The sequence below is a fragment of the Bombyx mandarina genome, chromosome 09, assembly GCF_030267445.1.
Source record: "Bombyx mandarina strain Sakado chromosome 09, ASM3026744v2".
NCBI lineage: Eukaryota > Metazoa > Arthropoda > Insecta > Lepidoptera > Bombycidae > Bombyx > Bombyx mandarina.
This window is the reverse complement of record NC_143216.1, coordinates 14,383,355-14,399,524: the sequence shown is the minus strand read 5'-3', so window position 1 is coordinate 14,399,524 and position 16,170 is coordinate 14,383,355. Positions and strand designations below refer to the sequence as shown.

Sequence of the window (16,170 nt, the reverse complement as noted above, 5' to 3'; positions counted from 1 at the left end):
TAGCTGTGGTTTCTGAGGGCGGCGACTGTTTTGTTTCGATCCGTCCTCTTCCTGTTGACCGCGTTATCGGCATTGTTCCAGTTTCCTTTTCAAAACGTATCCTCTACCCGGCTCGAGAGAATAATGACATGTGTCCTCTATCCGGCTCGAATGGACCATGAAATGTGTCCTCTATCCGGCTCGAATGGACCATGAAATGTACACGACCCGGTCTGTATGGCTGTTTCCGAGTCGTGTGATAATGTTTTCTGCTGTCTGTTTGTGCGCTGGTAGAAGACGGCTGTTTCTTTCGATGGGTTTCGGCTTCTGTAGCGAGGTTTCACAGGTAACTGTCTGGTTCACTGGTAGCTGATTCACTGGTGGTTTTCTGATAACTGTACTATTGGAGAACTGCTGGTAACTGTTTCTGTCTTGCTGATGTGCTGAGAACTGTTTCTATCTTGCTGATGGTTCTTTGTCGAAGATTCACTGGGAACTGTTTTTGCCTTTTTTTCCTACCTAAGCTGAGAGCCTTGAGAGGCTATATCAGCGTAACCCTAACTTTAGTAGGTGAGCTCACGGGGCTCAAACCTGACGATGTTGCTAACACGAACCCTAGCAAGAGTCGTGCTTCGCAGAATCTACCACCGGATCGGAAACGCGACCCACTGAGAAGATCCGGCGAGAAACTCAGTGGGCTGTGTCTGAGAGTTAATTTACTCGTCGAGCCCTTCGTCGCAAGCGACGGGTTCGACGAGAACGGTGACCGGTGCTTGAATTACCTAAAAGCACCGTTAGTGGATCGGGTGGATCCGAGATGACGTGTTTTGGGCGACGTCGACTGCTTTCCATTCTGTCCGCAGGATCGGGAATGTAGTTACCGGCGGCCACGATGAGAGGGTTCTCGTGTCGTGCCGCTTTATCGAAGTGGCGCATGGACGCCGACTGCAGATACTTACTGATGGACTCTAAGTCCAGGTCGTCATGGAGGTCGACATTCCTGACGAACCACGGGGCTCCGACGGCTATCCTGCAAAAACGGGATTGAATGATTTGAAAGGATTTTAAGTGTATGCGGGCCGCGTGAGCGAACACTACACTTGCATAGGTCATGACGGGGCGTATGCAAGTTTTGTAGAGTGTCACCTTATTTCTAAGGGACATTTTACTTCGCCTACATATCATCGGGTAGAGACGTCCTAGAATGAAGGCGGCACGATCGCGTACCGTCTTGATGTGGGGGCGGAATGTCATCCTACTGTCGAGGGTGACGCCTAAATATTTGACCTTCGGGGCCCACGGTATGGGCTGGTCGAACATCGTGATCGGGCGAACGGCGGGGGCGGGGGTATTGACGCGCCTAGTCGGGAGGGGGATGCTCAGCGTGGTGTTCGGAGGGCGACCCCTTTTGAAGAGCACCGCTGTGCTTTTCGTGGGGTTAATGTCGATGCGCCACTTCCGGAACCACTGTCCCATGGAGGTAGCTGCGGTCTGAAGTCGTCGATGAAGCAACGCCTTCTTCCTACACGAGTAGTAGATGGCGGTGTCATCGGCGAAGAGCGCCAGATGGGTCTCCGGAGACCGGGGTATATCGTTGATATACAAACTGAATAGTAACGGGGAGAGGGCGGAGCCTTGCGGGACTCCGGCTGTGACGTGACGGGGCCGGGAACGCGTTCCCTCGACTCGATATCGGAACGAACGGTTCGACAAGTAGTCTCGTATGATGAGCACGAGTCTGTCTGGCACTCCCATGTTATACAGTTTGAATATCAAACCGTTGTGCCAGACTTTGTCGAACGCCTTCGCTATATCGAAGAAGAGGGCTCCTGTCGGAATGGGTTTCCGCCTGTTCAGCCCTAGTAAGATGTGCTCCGTGAGGCGGTGCACTTGATGGACGCACGAGTGTCTGGCGCGGAATCCAAACTGCTCGTCTATAAGAATTTTATTCGCGGATACGAAATCCCAGAGGCGTTTACGAAGGAGCCGTTCGTATAATTTGCCTATCGCCGGGAGGAGACTGATGGGGCGGTAACTCGCGGTTTCGTTATTCGGTTTGCCCGGCTTGTGTATGCCGATAACGTCCGCTTCTTTCCACGCCGCGGGAAAGATGCAGTTCGTCATAGCAGCATTTAATATCGTGGCCAACATCGTTATCAGTTGGGCTGGTAACAGTTTTAGCGCGCGGTTGCGGATGCCGTCGGAGCCGGGAGCTTTCCGTGGTTGTAGGCTATCGATCGCCTCCTTAACCTCGGAAGTGGTAATGGGGGGTAACGCGTCCGAGGGCGGCAGGGAAGCTCTGCGCTCGACCTCCCTGTCGACGAACTCGGTGTGTTCGGGGTCCGCGTGTTGAGTGCTGGTGGTGCACTGTTCTTGCAGTGCATCGGCCAGCAACTCTGCCTTGTCATCGTCATCGTAAGCCGGTGGTTGGCCTGAGGGGCGTACGAGAGGCGGCATAGTGACGATAGTTTCGGACTTGAGGGTCCTAGCTAGTCGCCAGTATGCTTGGTGAGTGGGCGCGAGTTCTTCTAAATAACTATCCCAGTTTTCGTTTCGGGCGTCGCTTAAGCGGGATTTGACCTCCCGCTGTAAGCGACGCATCCGAGTCCGGTTTGAATCCGTGGGATATCGATCGTAGGCCCGGATTGCCGCGTTTCTGATTCTAACGAGGTCCCTAAGATCGGGGGAAAGTCTGATGCGGTGGAAGCAGTCCTCCACATCGACTTGTTTCGAGGATCTTATGATCGCCGTCGAGACGTGATCAGTGAAGATGTTTATGGATTCGACGGTATCCTCGGGGGATGGAGTTGAATCCGGGCCGCAAGGGAGGATTGGTGGAGCGGTGTCAGCTAAGCACGTGCCCAGCTTCTTCCAATCCACCATGGTCCTCGTATCTGGTTCGCGGTTGAGTGGGCGACCGAGCTGCATGACGACAGGTCGGTGGTCTGAGTCGAGTTCTGACATTGCCTCGATGGAGCGCAAGCGCAGAGTTACGTTCCTCAGCAGTGCCAGATCTATTGTGCTCGGACGACGCGCGGCGTTGTACGGATAGCACGTGGGGGTCGGGGGGTTGAATATTTCGAATGTGAGGTCGTCTATGAACGCGTCGAGACGCCTACCGTTCACATTCGTGCGATGGCAGTTCCACCTAGTGTGGTGGCAATTTAAATCGCCTGCCAGAATGACCGCGTCCCCCATACCGAGCAGTGTCTCGAGGTCACTGCTCAGGAGGGGTTTGTCAGGAGGGAGATATACGGATGCGATGACGATCGGCTGGTGTCCCGTCAGCGCGATGCGGCACACTGACGCCTCGATATGTAAGAGCGAGGGAGTATCGAGAGGGACGCAGTGCAGGGCCCTCCTATAGTAAATGACAGTCCCGCCCTTGCGGGTGGAGAGTCTGTCATTCCTAACCATGACGTAATTCGCGACTTTGGGGTCGCGACGCGAGGGCTTTAGGAAGGTCTCCTGCACCAGAAGGATGTCAATGAGATTGTCACGTAGAAACTCATAAACCTGGTCGCGCTGACGCGCGAGTCCGTTAGCATTGTAGAATGCTAACTTCAAAGAATGGGGTTTTAATCTCGCGTTGCACGCCATTGATTACCGGTAATCAAACCAGCGTGCGCTGGACGGACTCGATGACGTCGATGTACTCGAACGTCGCGTTTAGGCGGTCTTCGGCCGTGACCGCTCTGCGCATGGCGTCGGCGAATGCACGCATGCGGTCAATATTTATCGCGGCGATGTAGTCGCGAATAATTGTGAAGTCGTTTGAGTGCGCGGGGCCGGGGCGAGGCGCGGGACCGGGCGCGGGCGCGGGGGCGGGGCGCGGCGCGAGTAGAGGTTGCGGCGCGTACCGCGGTTGGGGTGCCGGTATCGTTCCTGCCTTCGTAAACGGCAACGGTTTCGCCCACGCGGAGACGGTGGGCACCGGAGCCGGTACGAAAGCCGGTTTCGGCGCGCGGGGCGCCGAAGTCCTTGGGCCAGCGGTTTTGGGGGGCGCGTTTGCCGGGCGCTTCCGTGGAGCCTTGGGGCATCCGCGGTAGTTGGCCGTGTGTCCCTGCTTACGGCAGAGTACACAGCTCGGCGGTTCCGTCGCGGTCTCTTTGACCCGCGAACAGTCGGTGGTCGCGTGATCGTCTAAGCACTTCACGCAACGCGGTCGCGCGTTACAGTTACGCGCGGAGTGGCCATAGAGTTGGCAACGGTGGCACTGCCCGGGAGTGCCGCGTTTGTAGGGGGCCTCTACGGTGACCCCCGATAGGCCGCACACGGTGCGGAGACATGAGGCAATTTTCTTGCCCTCCGGTGTGGCTTCTAGTGCTACGAGCACCATATCATACGCGAATTTGTCGCGCCCGCTGTGCATCCGGTGCACGCTTATGACGGGGTAGGACTGACCTACCAGGTCATTTTTGATTTGCTCGACGTTGAGCTCTTTTGGGACTCCGCGTACTACGACGCGGAGTTCGCGCTCCTCCTGGAGCGCATAGGTGTGATAACCTATGCGTTCCTTGCGGAGGTATGCTGTCAAGGACCTATGGTCGTCGGATGACTCTACTTTGATTTGTATTCCATGCGGAATATTCCTCGCATGGACTACATTTATCTTGTTGGCCTTAAGGGCCAGGGATACGCGATCCCAAGAAGATTTTTCCCGCAGGATGACCGGCGGCGGCGCGGGAACTTTTCGGACGGGCGCGGGCCCGGGGCGCGGCGACGGGGTTGCGCGGCGAGGGGAGTCCGGGGTTATTACGGTTTTAGGCCGCGAGGCGTTCGCGGCCTTTGGTTGTTTGGGCGCCGTGGGCGGATCCACAGCGCGGGCGCGTTTTTTACCGCGCGCGACGGTGGTGAACCCTTCCGAGGTTCCCGGTTGAGGACTCGCGGCGGACTCGTACTCCATTTCCGACTCGGAGTCGGAGCCGGAGCCGGCTTCGGAAGACGCGATCGACGCGGGCGCGGGGGTGGGGGGCGACATCGGCGAGTCGGGGATAATCGCGGCGGTGGCGACCGGTACGTGGGACGCTTTCTGGTTGGCCTTATAGGCCCGGAACTTCGATATTATGTCCGGGCAGAACTCCCGGACAAACTTCGCGAACATCGCGGGGTCGTCATCGTCGCACATCTTGGTTTGCCCGGGGGGGGCGTCCCCGGGACTTAAGGCACACTCGCCGAAAGGCGAGTCCCCTGAGTAGGAGTTCACCCCCTGCGCTTTACCAGCTACAAGGGGGGGAGTGCCTATGCCGTGAGAACGGCAGTCAGCTGGGATTGGGGTGGAGAGTTGGGCAAGTGGGGCCCCACTGGGTTGTGAGTGCCACAACAAGCGGTGATCTCAGTGGGGGTTCAGTCTTTAAAAAGACTGTTTTGCACGCCGAATAAGATAATTAAATATAATAAATGGAATGAATGAATGATAATGAGTTGTCGTTTTCGATTGCAGAACTACGAACTCGAAATACGCTTTTCTGAATCAAGGTCGCGATGCCAGCGACAGAGCGTCCGGAATGCAAAACAAAGTCGCGATCAGAGCGACAACGACGATGTCGTGCAAACTAGACACACAATCGCGACAGCAGCGACAATTTTTCAGGAAAACGCGTCCGGGCTCAACAGCGTTGCGATCGGAACTGTGTTTTTGCCTATAAATGGCCATCCTTTTATATTTATTTCAGTACCCCATCTCGCGACGCGCTATCGACGCGCCACTTTCGGGGGTCCCTTGATCTGTCTGTTACCGTAGTGAAAGCGCTCCACAAATCGTTCCTATTGGTCTATTTACATTCTCTGATCTGATACACTAACATATTGACTATAAAATAACTTAAGATTATACATTTATGTTACGTAATTACTTATGAACTATATTAATTCTATTTGTTTGATAAAACTATTTAAAACCCTATTTCGTCCTGCACAGTATGTTATCACTTAAACAAAAGCCTAATTAATTCTAAACATACAAACAATAGATTAAGGGGAATTAGTAGTCGGGTAGTACGAAGTGAGCGGGGCTATATACTTTTCATGTAAGATCTTGTTACTTAATATATTTTGTTAGAGACTTACGGGTCAACCGGTGTGTCCTTTGGGGACATAGTACGTTCAGTAATAAACTAATCAGCTAATGGAAACAATACTCAAATTTTAAACACCATGAATATTGATGGAGATTAGTAAATGCGGATTAACGCAAAGTTGGATTTCGTTTTAGCTAAAATGAACCAGAACTGGCAGTCATAAGATCTATATTTCGATAGCTGGAATTTAATAGGCACCTAAATAAATTTACTCTTTAGGACGTAATAGTGAGTGAAGTATTTTGAAAGGCTTTCTCGGCGTCATAGGCACATATTTGATCTTCATAAAAATTATATTCATTAAGTGCCTAATATTGTGTTCTCGTAATATATGTACAATGTTTAAATAGTGTCCTGTATGAATACTAAACAACAGTAGAATAAGGTTTATTTCAGTGCAATAGAGCCTCTTATTATTTAACTATATATAAACACAAACGGTACATTAACTAAGCTTAATGACTAAGACATTCTCTATCAGTCCATCAAATGTATATAAATAGAGCTGTGTGGTATTGATTGAGAAAAGTATATATCGACGCTTGAAAGGCAAACGTGACTAAGCGACAAAGCGTGAACTTTACAGTAGACTAATTTAAAGTTGAAATATCTGAAAAAAATCTATTTTAACGAATCTAGCTGTAGGATTGAAATGATTTTAATAGACCTAGAATTAAATTTTTTTTGCGCATCGAATATGGTTATTGCCTATCATTTATGTATAAAGCAGTTATTATCGCTTAGCCACGTTTGCCTTCCAAGCGTCGTATGCATATACAAAACACACACAGCACATGCATATAACGCCGCACACACTATGATGCTATAAAATAATCTATAATTATACGCATTGTACAGTAAATTATTGTCTGTCAAAATAAAAACATGGATAATTAAAATCGGTTTTGAACTAAAAAAGCCTTCAAATAACGAATACCGATTAACAAACATAAAAGCAAGTTAAAATTTGTATTATAATTGTTCTAAGTAGGACACATTTGCTTCAATGGCTCAGTGTACTAAAAGCACTCATTTCACAATATTAATATAATTAGATTAGAAGCCTGCCTTTGAAGCTACGCTAGTTCACAAACTTATATAATTAAATCGAGATCTACTTGACGTAAAAGTTTGATGTTCGTCGCGAACATAAAAGTAATATCTGAAATTTCCACCTTCTAGGAAAATAGTTTTGAACTATTCAAATTATTATGAAGCTAATCGATGACGTAACATTGTTTCATAAAACATTTCTGTAGTTAGTGGTCTTTTTAGCGTGTTCGTGAAAACGGTACCACAAAATTTATATATGAGTAGAAATAAATATGAATGAATAAATAAATTTAGTGAATACTGGAGTAGATTTAAAATTCGATTACATCATAGAAGTGTGACTTCTAAAGTGCATGGGTGCATAAATAGATACACAGGACATTTTGATTGTACTAGATCGATTAACGATCTCATCGACTAGTGTTTTTTTAGTTTATTAGTCGATAAACATTACAACAAAACCATTCAATATTAACTATTCGAATTCAGCGAATATACAAAAACTAGTCTACGCAACATTTTACTGGTGGTAGGACATCTTGTGAGTCCGCACGGGTAGGTAGGTACCACCACCCTGCCTATTTCTGCCGCGAAGCAGTAATGCGTTTCGGTTTAAAGGGCGGGGCAGCCGCTGTAACTATACTGAGACCTTAGAACGTATATCTCAAGGTGGATGGCGCATTTACGTTGTAGATGTCTATGGGCTCCAGTAACCACTTAACATTAGGTGGGCTGTGAGCTCGCCCACCCATCTAAGCAATAAAAAAAAATAAAAAAGCCCCAATATAGACTTTGCAAATACGATTTCTCCAGTTTCGATATAACTATATATACTTGAATATAGTTTGTGCATGCGCTTCGTGTGATAAATCAGTCGCGTGGAGTCTTGAAACTTGGAGCGATTTATAAAGCCCTTCCAAAGTTCTGCCTTTGAGACGACCCCTAAAATAAACTCGAAAGAACTAGCTCGTGTGCTCTCCTAAATAGTTTCCGATCTCTACGCCGGAATAGGCAGAACGTTTCTCGTTAGAACGGAAGGAAATGGACTATAAATATGAACAGTTTTCTTGGTTCGTGCGGAGAATTGTCGCATTCAACGTATGTAAAATAAAACAATTTCGACGAAAATAAAGTTTTTCTAAAGTTTTGTTCTCTAGAATATCTAATATATAAAATTCTCGTGTCACAATGTTCGTTCCCATACTCCTCCGAAACCGCTTGACCGATTCTCATGAAATTTTTTATGCATATTCAGTAAGCCTGAGAATCGGCTACTATCTATTTTTCTAACCTTTAAGTGATAAGGGGTGTTCACCCCAAAAAAATTTTTTTTAGTTTTTTGATATTTTATTTATTTATTATATTGCATCAAAAAATACATACAACTCTAAATTTGCACTTTTTTATCACCAACCCTTGCTTTTTAATAGTAATTTTCATAATTTTATCATTTTCTATCCCTATTATTTATGGTAAGACAACGTTTGCCGGGTCAGCTAGTATAGTATAACCATAGTTTAGTAGTAGTAGTAGTAGCAGTAGTATGTAGTAATAGTAAAGAATAAATTTATTTCATAGTAAGACTAACGAATTATGAGGTCAAGTTCAATCATGCCATAACTTTATTCGTTGACCTTTAATAAATAATTACAATTTCAGTTTGTCAAAAAGGAAAAGAATTCATAATTTTGGGCCAACTTGAAAATTTTGCTTAACATTCATGACGCGTTCTGCTTTGCAAACAGTTTTTTTGGGTCACTTTTATATTTTTCGTCCAAAAAACGGTTTTGAAAAATTACTTACATATCTAAACAATGCAATCTAAGATTATGATAATCAGATATGATCCATCATTGTTATTTTCATCTCCGCCAGCAAAGCTTTTTTTCTCGAACCTTCTTAGTGCCAAGTACTGAGCCTCGCGTTAATGAAATCGAACTTATCCACTCAAACGTTTAATTCGATTGACCCTGTCTGTGTACTTCTATTTAGTTTATATTTATTTATTAATCTCCATATAATATATCTGATTGAAAAAAAACACAATAGCTTATGATATATATAACTGGTCCCGTGCTAAGTTCGCAAAGAGCTTGTGTTACAGGTACCAGATAACGGAAATAAATGTAAGATTTTTATTATACACATATATATAATATACATCCATAACCCTGAAAAAGACATTTTATATTTATCATACAAATATCTTCCCTGGGCGGGATTCGAACCCGCAACCCCCTTGTGTAGTGACCATGTCACTTACCACTACACCAGACGGCCGTTACATATGATACCTGCTTATTAAGCTTTGACTTCACCCACACCCTTCGCATAAGTAGGCGCGTCTATAGTACAGATCCGTGCGAGCGTGACAAATATTCTCGTATTGAAAATCAATATTCGCCGAGCAAGGTGATCGGGGTGGTATTACCGTAGCTCGTGTCCGCGTGAGCGACATATTCGATTAAGAATTAATAAATTCAATTATTTATTTATTTTTAACTTTATATACTAGACAGTATAAAGGCGGACTTAATGCCATAGGCATTCTCTAACAGTCTACCTTAGGGGGGGTGCAGAAATGAACCTTGGTAGGTGTAGTGTGATAGTGATATTACTTAAACATATGTGTATATATGGTGGTTTTCTTGGGAAAAATAGTAACGGTAGCTTCCCATTCCTTTCCGTCCCAGAACTTTTTACAGGGGATTTAGCCCCCTAGGCCGCTGCAGCCTCATCCAGCTGGTTGTCCAGCTGGGGATATGGTTATCTCGCCACTGTTCGGTCGCCAGTGCCTCGTCCGTTGTCATTAAGCAGGCCGAATGCAGGCAACATTGGCGGAAGCTGGTGCAAAAACTGGACCAAGGTGGTCACGACCCTCAGTAATGAGGAAACGACAAAGAAGAAGAAGAAGAAGTATATATTATCTATTGGCTTAGGTGGTCGATAGAGCGCGGTCCGTGTTCCGCGTCCTGCGGTGGCGGTGTGCGTTTGATAACAGCCCAGTGTCATCGAGATCAGAAATGTCCACCGCCTAGATACGAATCATGCAATACACACAGGTAATCACTATTCAATAGATTATGGAGGAGTGAAAGGCTTATTTGGTTTAGAAAGGGATATTTCGTTCAAGCAAAATTTCTGCAGCTTTCATTTAAAGTTTAAAATTTCGAAAAAATATTATAACCAAAAATACTTCTGCGGCTTTTTAAATGGAGAAAACTTAATTGAATGTTCAATTAAAAACATCGAACTATTAATTCTAACACCAAATAAAACGCACGTTTAATTACAAAGATATATGTCGCGTATTAAGCGAAATGTCGCTTTAACGAAATAGCTTTTCACCCCTCGATATAATTAATCTAATAACATCCTAGGACTAATATAGTATAACGCGGCTCGATACCAGGTCGGTATCTGCAGCTTTACTAAAGATATTTAGCGCTCGAGATATTAGTGTACTATATTAATGTGTATATATGTACATATATACTATAGTATGTACTGTGTGTATATACTATACTGTATAATTTTTATGTCGTATATTTGACATCAAAACGAAAATATTTTTTTGCCTACTATTGCCGCGTAGCAGTCACGCGTCTCGATTTTATGTCTTAAGATGGCAGCGCACACAATGCCTTTGTTCTCCGATAACCTCTTAACACCAGATGGGGCGTGAACTTATATGCCCGTCTAAGGTATAAGAAAAACGATTCTAACATCCCTACCGATATACGTTGAAAGACTATAACCGCGAACTAAAACTCAGAAATGTCATCCCGAAATCCAAATTCGAATCGAACCAACTGACATATTAAATATTAACGTTCACGCCCAAAATTAATACAAAATTATTCCATTACGATAAAGAGGCTTTTCGATTAAAATTCATCAGGTTGAGTGCTATTATTTATTCTCGATAAAGCTCTTATAAAGGACAACTCCAATTTGTTATTTAAATAAGTTGCGAATTTTACTGCTTCTGTTGGACATCTAAGCAAAACTGAGAAACGGACAGAATAAAAAAAAATATTACACTTTTAAATAGCTGCATCGTCAAATAACTATAAAAACAACACTTAAATATATAGTAGAGCAAATTAGCTTTTAAATAAATTTTAAAGTGAATTAGCACTGTTTTCAGATTTATTAATAAAATAGTTCATTTCTAGATATAATTTATGATAAATACTATCACTTCAATCTCAATATTAAAATAGACAAGAGAGCGGAAGCAAATTTGATTTTCTATTAAAAAATATATAATACTAGTTTAGACTTGGCATTGCTGAAGTCCATGGGCGACGGTAACCACTCACCATCAGGTGGGCCGTATACTCATCTGCCTACAAGGGCAATAAAAAAAATAAAAAAACACTTGAAACAGTATAAATTTAGGGCATCACTCAAAATATTATGTTTTGTAATGTACTTTGTAGAAAGCTAATGTTTTTCTTATTACAACAACATAATGTGTTTCTTAATTATATTCGCTTCTTGTTATAATTATTTTTCTTGCATCGTTTTTTTTTTTATTTCGTGTCGTAATTTCATCACGTACATCTAGTTAATCTCAAATACTATATAGGTTTTATTCATTTGTGATAAGATAAAAGCTTTGACTTCTTAGATAGCCGTTATCATTCATTGCCTGCAAAGTTTACTCATTTCTCTAAGAAACAATTATCGATAGTCACATTCCACAATTCTAATCCACGACTAAACAATTTATTTTCTTGAAGGTAAATCTGCCATCGAGATTCTAATAAAATGGCACGTAATTTAGAGGCATGCCGGCATATCCTCACGTGCCGTCCGTCCGCGATTTGTTTCGGTACCTAAAATAATTTCCCAAGGTTTTCATCTTAAAAATAATTTAATACATTAATCAAAATCTTCAATAATCACAATCTAATTTATCAACGTCTAAACTAAAATAAAATTATATGAATATATTAAAACAATACCATTGAGGAATCTGCAGATGTCTTAATTGTGGACGAGACAAATTGCCTCAATTTGCATGTATTAATAATATGAGGAAGGTACTTTTCCACTCCTAAAAACAATGAATGTAACCTTGATAAATGCAAATTGATCGATAAAGTATTTTTTTCTGGACCGGATAATAATGTAATTCAACGATAATACTTTACATATTTATTAAAACAAGAAATAAACTGTTATGTGTTTTGTTGTCATAGTTGTGAATTTGTGTGGACTTCTGACGACTGGGAAGAATGCAGCTCGACATGCGGTAGCAACGGTGTTCAAGAAAGACAATTGTTCTGTGTTCCATCAAACGCAAGGTACTGAAATCTGTAATTTTTTTTATTGCTTAGATGTGTGGACGACCTCACAGCCCACCTGATGTTAAGTGGTTACTGGAGCCCATAGACATCTACAACGTAAACGCGCCACTCATCTTGATATATAAGTTCTAAGGTCTCATTATAGTTACAATGGCTGCCCCATCATTCAAACCGAACCGCATTACTACTTCACGGCAGAAATAGGAGGGGTGGTGGACTCACGAGAGGTCCTACCACTAGTAAATACTCATTTCCTGCAGTTCCAAAGAGTAACAACAGTCATTTACCGAAATTAGAAAAAATATATAATATTATCACTTACTAAAGAGAAACAAGTCTGACTTAAAACAATAATGCTAATAATGCTATTAAAACAATAATACAACATCCCGATTATGTCTAACGAAATTTTGCTTGTATTGTTCTGTATCTTTGGAACCCAGGCATAGAGATTATCATGACTTCCTCAGAGCTAAAACAAATTTATTGTTTTAATTTCGTGTTCATTTTATTAATTGTACAATAAAATACCCGACGGTTCGAATAGTCTCTAGAATCTTCCCCTCTTGTAAAACGTTATTTTAATTGCACCTTTACGATTAAATTTCAGGTTTATTCTATTGCTTTTGTAATTATTTACGCTTTAAATAGTTTCACGACTATGACCCGTAAATGTCTAAGATCACGTTTTAACACTATTTGACCTTTGAAAACATATGATAAATTTAATATATATATAAATTTTATATATATAAAAGAAAGTCGTGTTAGTTACACTATTTATAACTCAAAAACGGCTGAACTGATTTGGCTGAAAATTGGTGAGGAGGTAGCTAAAAACCAGGAGAAGGACATAGGATTTTTATCACGTTCCCATGGGACGTGACATAAAACGTGGTATAACAAAACGCAACTGACAGCTAAACGTAATATACCTATTCTATGGTTAATTATAGTAGAATTTTGAAGTTGACCGGTTGATGTGTTTGAAAGAAACCGTGTGGCGGAACAAAGTTCGCCGGGCCCACTAGTAATACATAAATAAATATCTTTCTTGACATTAAAATGAAAAAAAAATTCAATTTATAAAATCAATTTCACTTATTATATTAGATTAGACGAAATATAATAAAAGATACCATTTCATACAAAACAAAAAACACAAATCCCGAGTTTTTTTAATTTTTAAATCAATCCTAGCGAAGCGGCGTGTAATAGCTAGTTTAAAATATATATTTTTATTTTCTAATTATTTATAAAAGTCATCATATCTTTCCAGTTTCATAAGGACCAAGGAGGAATAAAAAAACACTTTAAGATAATGATTTCTACGCTTAACTCGATACAGACTCTACTCGACGTGGTCACTACTTATACAAAGCAAAAGGGATTGGTTTTGTATTAAAAAATTACAATTGTGAAATGTTTATCAACAGCATGCTATCGAGGAGAGAGTTTATCAAACACAGCGTGTCACCAGTCATGTGCTCGTCATTAAAGCCGCCACATCGCCAGCCCTGCAACCGTATCCCCTGCCCTGTTTACTGGAGGGAGCAACCCTGGACTCCTGTAAGTAGAGAGAGAGAGAGAGAGAGTATTCTTTATTGTACACCAAAAAATAAAAATAAACAATGCCATACATTCAATACAAAAAAGTACAATTGGCGGTCTTATCGCTAAGAGCGATCTCTTCCAGACAACCATCAAGTGGACAAGAATCATTTGGAAACGAATTACGCGCGGTGTACCAATCCAGTGAAATATTTTTTATTATTTTTTTATTGCATAGATGGATGTACGAGCTCACAGCCCACCTGGTGTTAAGTGGTTACTGGATCCCATAGACATCTACAACGTAAACGCGCCACCCATTGAGATATAATTTCTAAGGTCTCAAGTATAGTTACAGTCGTGTCTCTAGTGAGAGCACTAAGATCGGGCCGGTGACGTCATCGACTGTACCTTGTATCTCGTGCAGTGCTCGGCGTCGTGCGGACGCGGCGTGTCCCGGCGTCCGCTCACGTGTCCGGCGTCAGACGAGCTACTATGCGGACCGAAGCCGCGCGAGCGACGCCGGCGCTGCAGACTCCGGCGTTGTCCTTCAGCATTGCGAGTCGCAGTGCAGTGCCCGGAACGCGACCACGCGCACTACTGCGAGCTCTTCACACTGGAACAGCTGCACCGGAACTGCGAGGTGCCGCCGTTCAGGAAATATTGCTGTAACGCTTGCAGGGACGCAGACCGCCGTCAGCACAGACGGTACGGCTGAGAAGCGACGCTTCTGTTTAACTTAATGGTAGAAACTGCGTTTTTATCAAACTTCTAGGACTACGCTGAACCGAGAAACCGAACCGGTTATAATGTAGGTTCGTAAACTTCGTTATATGCTAGAATGTTTTCAAAAGATTTTACGATGCAACATATCTTTTAAAGGTCCACATTATTGAATAAATTATAATAAACATAACTCTAAAACTGTACATTTTTGCAAAATTTATTCGTACACAGACATGATGTCATAGTATTCTTATATATTTTAAAGGTCATAGTCAATATACTGAGGCCCATAGTTTCAAAGCGTTATTTCTATCCTTTTCTTAAGGTAGCGTTTGGAACTAATCGATTACTTATAAAAATAGTATGGTTTATTTTGATAACCACAACTGTGTATTACTACTACAATTTTTCAAATAATTATTAACCAACTGGGTTTTATTGTTCATTTATGATTAAAAAAACCTTATTCGAGTATTTTCAAACGTTGCCTTAAACTATGGTCTCTTGTTATTTAGTTAAGAATAAAAGATTCCATGTCAGCATAACCAGTATTTTGTACGTCTGTTGTTTTTCGTATTTATAAGTAGATTTTAAGAAGTAATTTTATATCGAACATGAAGTACGGAACAAAGTGCCATAATTATGTACTACAAATTCACCATAATAAAAGAGCTACTTTAGAAATGAACGACTTTTTATTTCAATCACCGGTTATTTGCCGGACATTTCCAGCGATGTCCAATTTCGGAGTCATTTGGATGGCAAAGCCAAGTTGGCGTCCAAAATGCTGGGAGTCCTCAACAGAGCGAAGCGGTACTTCATGCCTGGACAAAGGCTTTTGCTTTATAAAGCACAAGTCCGGCCTCGCGTGGAGTACTGCTCCCATCTTTGGGCCGGGGCTCCCAAATACCAGCTTCTTCCATTTGACTCCATACAGAAGAGAGCCGTCCGGATTGTCGATAATGCCATTCTCACGGAGAGTTTGGAACCTCTGGGTCTGCGGAGAGACTTCGGTTCCCTCAGTATTTTGTACCGCATATTCCATGGGGAGTGCTCTGTGGAATTATTTGAGATGATACCAACGTCTCGTTTTTACCATCGCACCGCCCGCCATCGGAGTAGAGTTCATCCATACTACCTGGAGCCACTGCGGTCATCCACAGTGCGTTTCCAGAGGACTTTTTTCCCACGTACCATCCGGCTATGGAATGAGCTCCCCTCCACGTTGTTTCCCGAGCGCTATGACATGGCCTTCTTTAAACGAGGCTTGTGGAGAGTATTAAGCGCTAGGCAGCGGCTTGGCTCTGCCCCTGGCATTGCTGAGGTCCATGGGCGACGGTAACCACTCACCATCAGGTGGACCGTATGCTCGTCTGTCTACAAGGGCAATAAAAAAGGACATAGCCGTCAGCGATAAAATCGCCTTTTCTTCGAGACATTCGGTGCTCTCGAACTAAAACTAA

At 43.2% G+C, this 16,170-nt stretch overlaps 1 protein-coding gene across 2 annotated transcripts in view; it reads left to right on the top strand.

Annotated features, from left to right (window-relative positions):
- The window catches only part of Adamts-1 (A disintegrin and metalloproteinase with thrombospondin motifs 1), a 76,713-nt gene extending 61,322 nt beyond the window's left edge, over positions 1 to 15,391 (top strand). The window contains exons 14-17 of one of the 2 annotated variants that reach the window (XM_028170071.2): positions 10,052 to 10,174; positions 12,323 to 12,427; positions 13,867 to 13,999; positions 14,409 to 15,391. In XM_028170071.2, the coding sequence (XP_028025872.2) occupies positions 10,052 to 10,174; positions 12,323 to 12,427; positions 13,867 to 13,999; positions 14,409 to 14,699 (652 nt within the window). In that variant the 3' untranslated portion in view covers positions 14,700 to 15,391. The remainder of the gene's footprint in view (positions 1 to 10,051; positions 10,175 to 12,322; positions 12,428 to 13,866; positions 14,000 to 14,408) is intronic. The other variant, XM_089730068.1, reaches the window with a different exon arrangement.
- Positions 15,392 to 16,170: the final 779 nt, after the last annotated feature.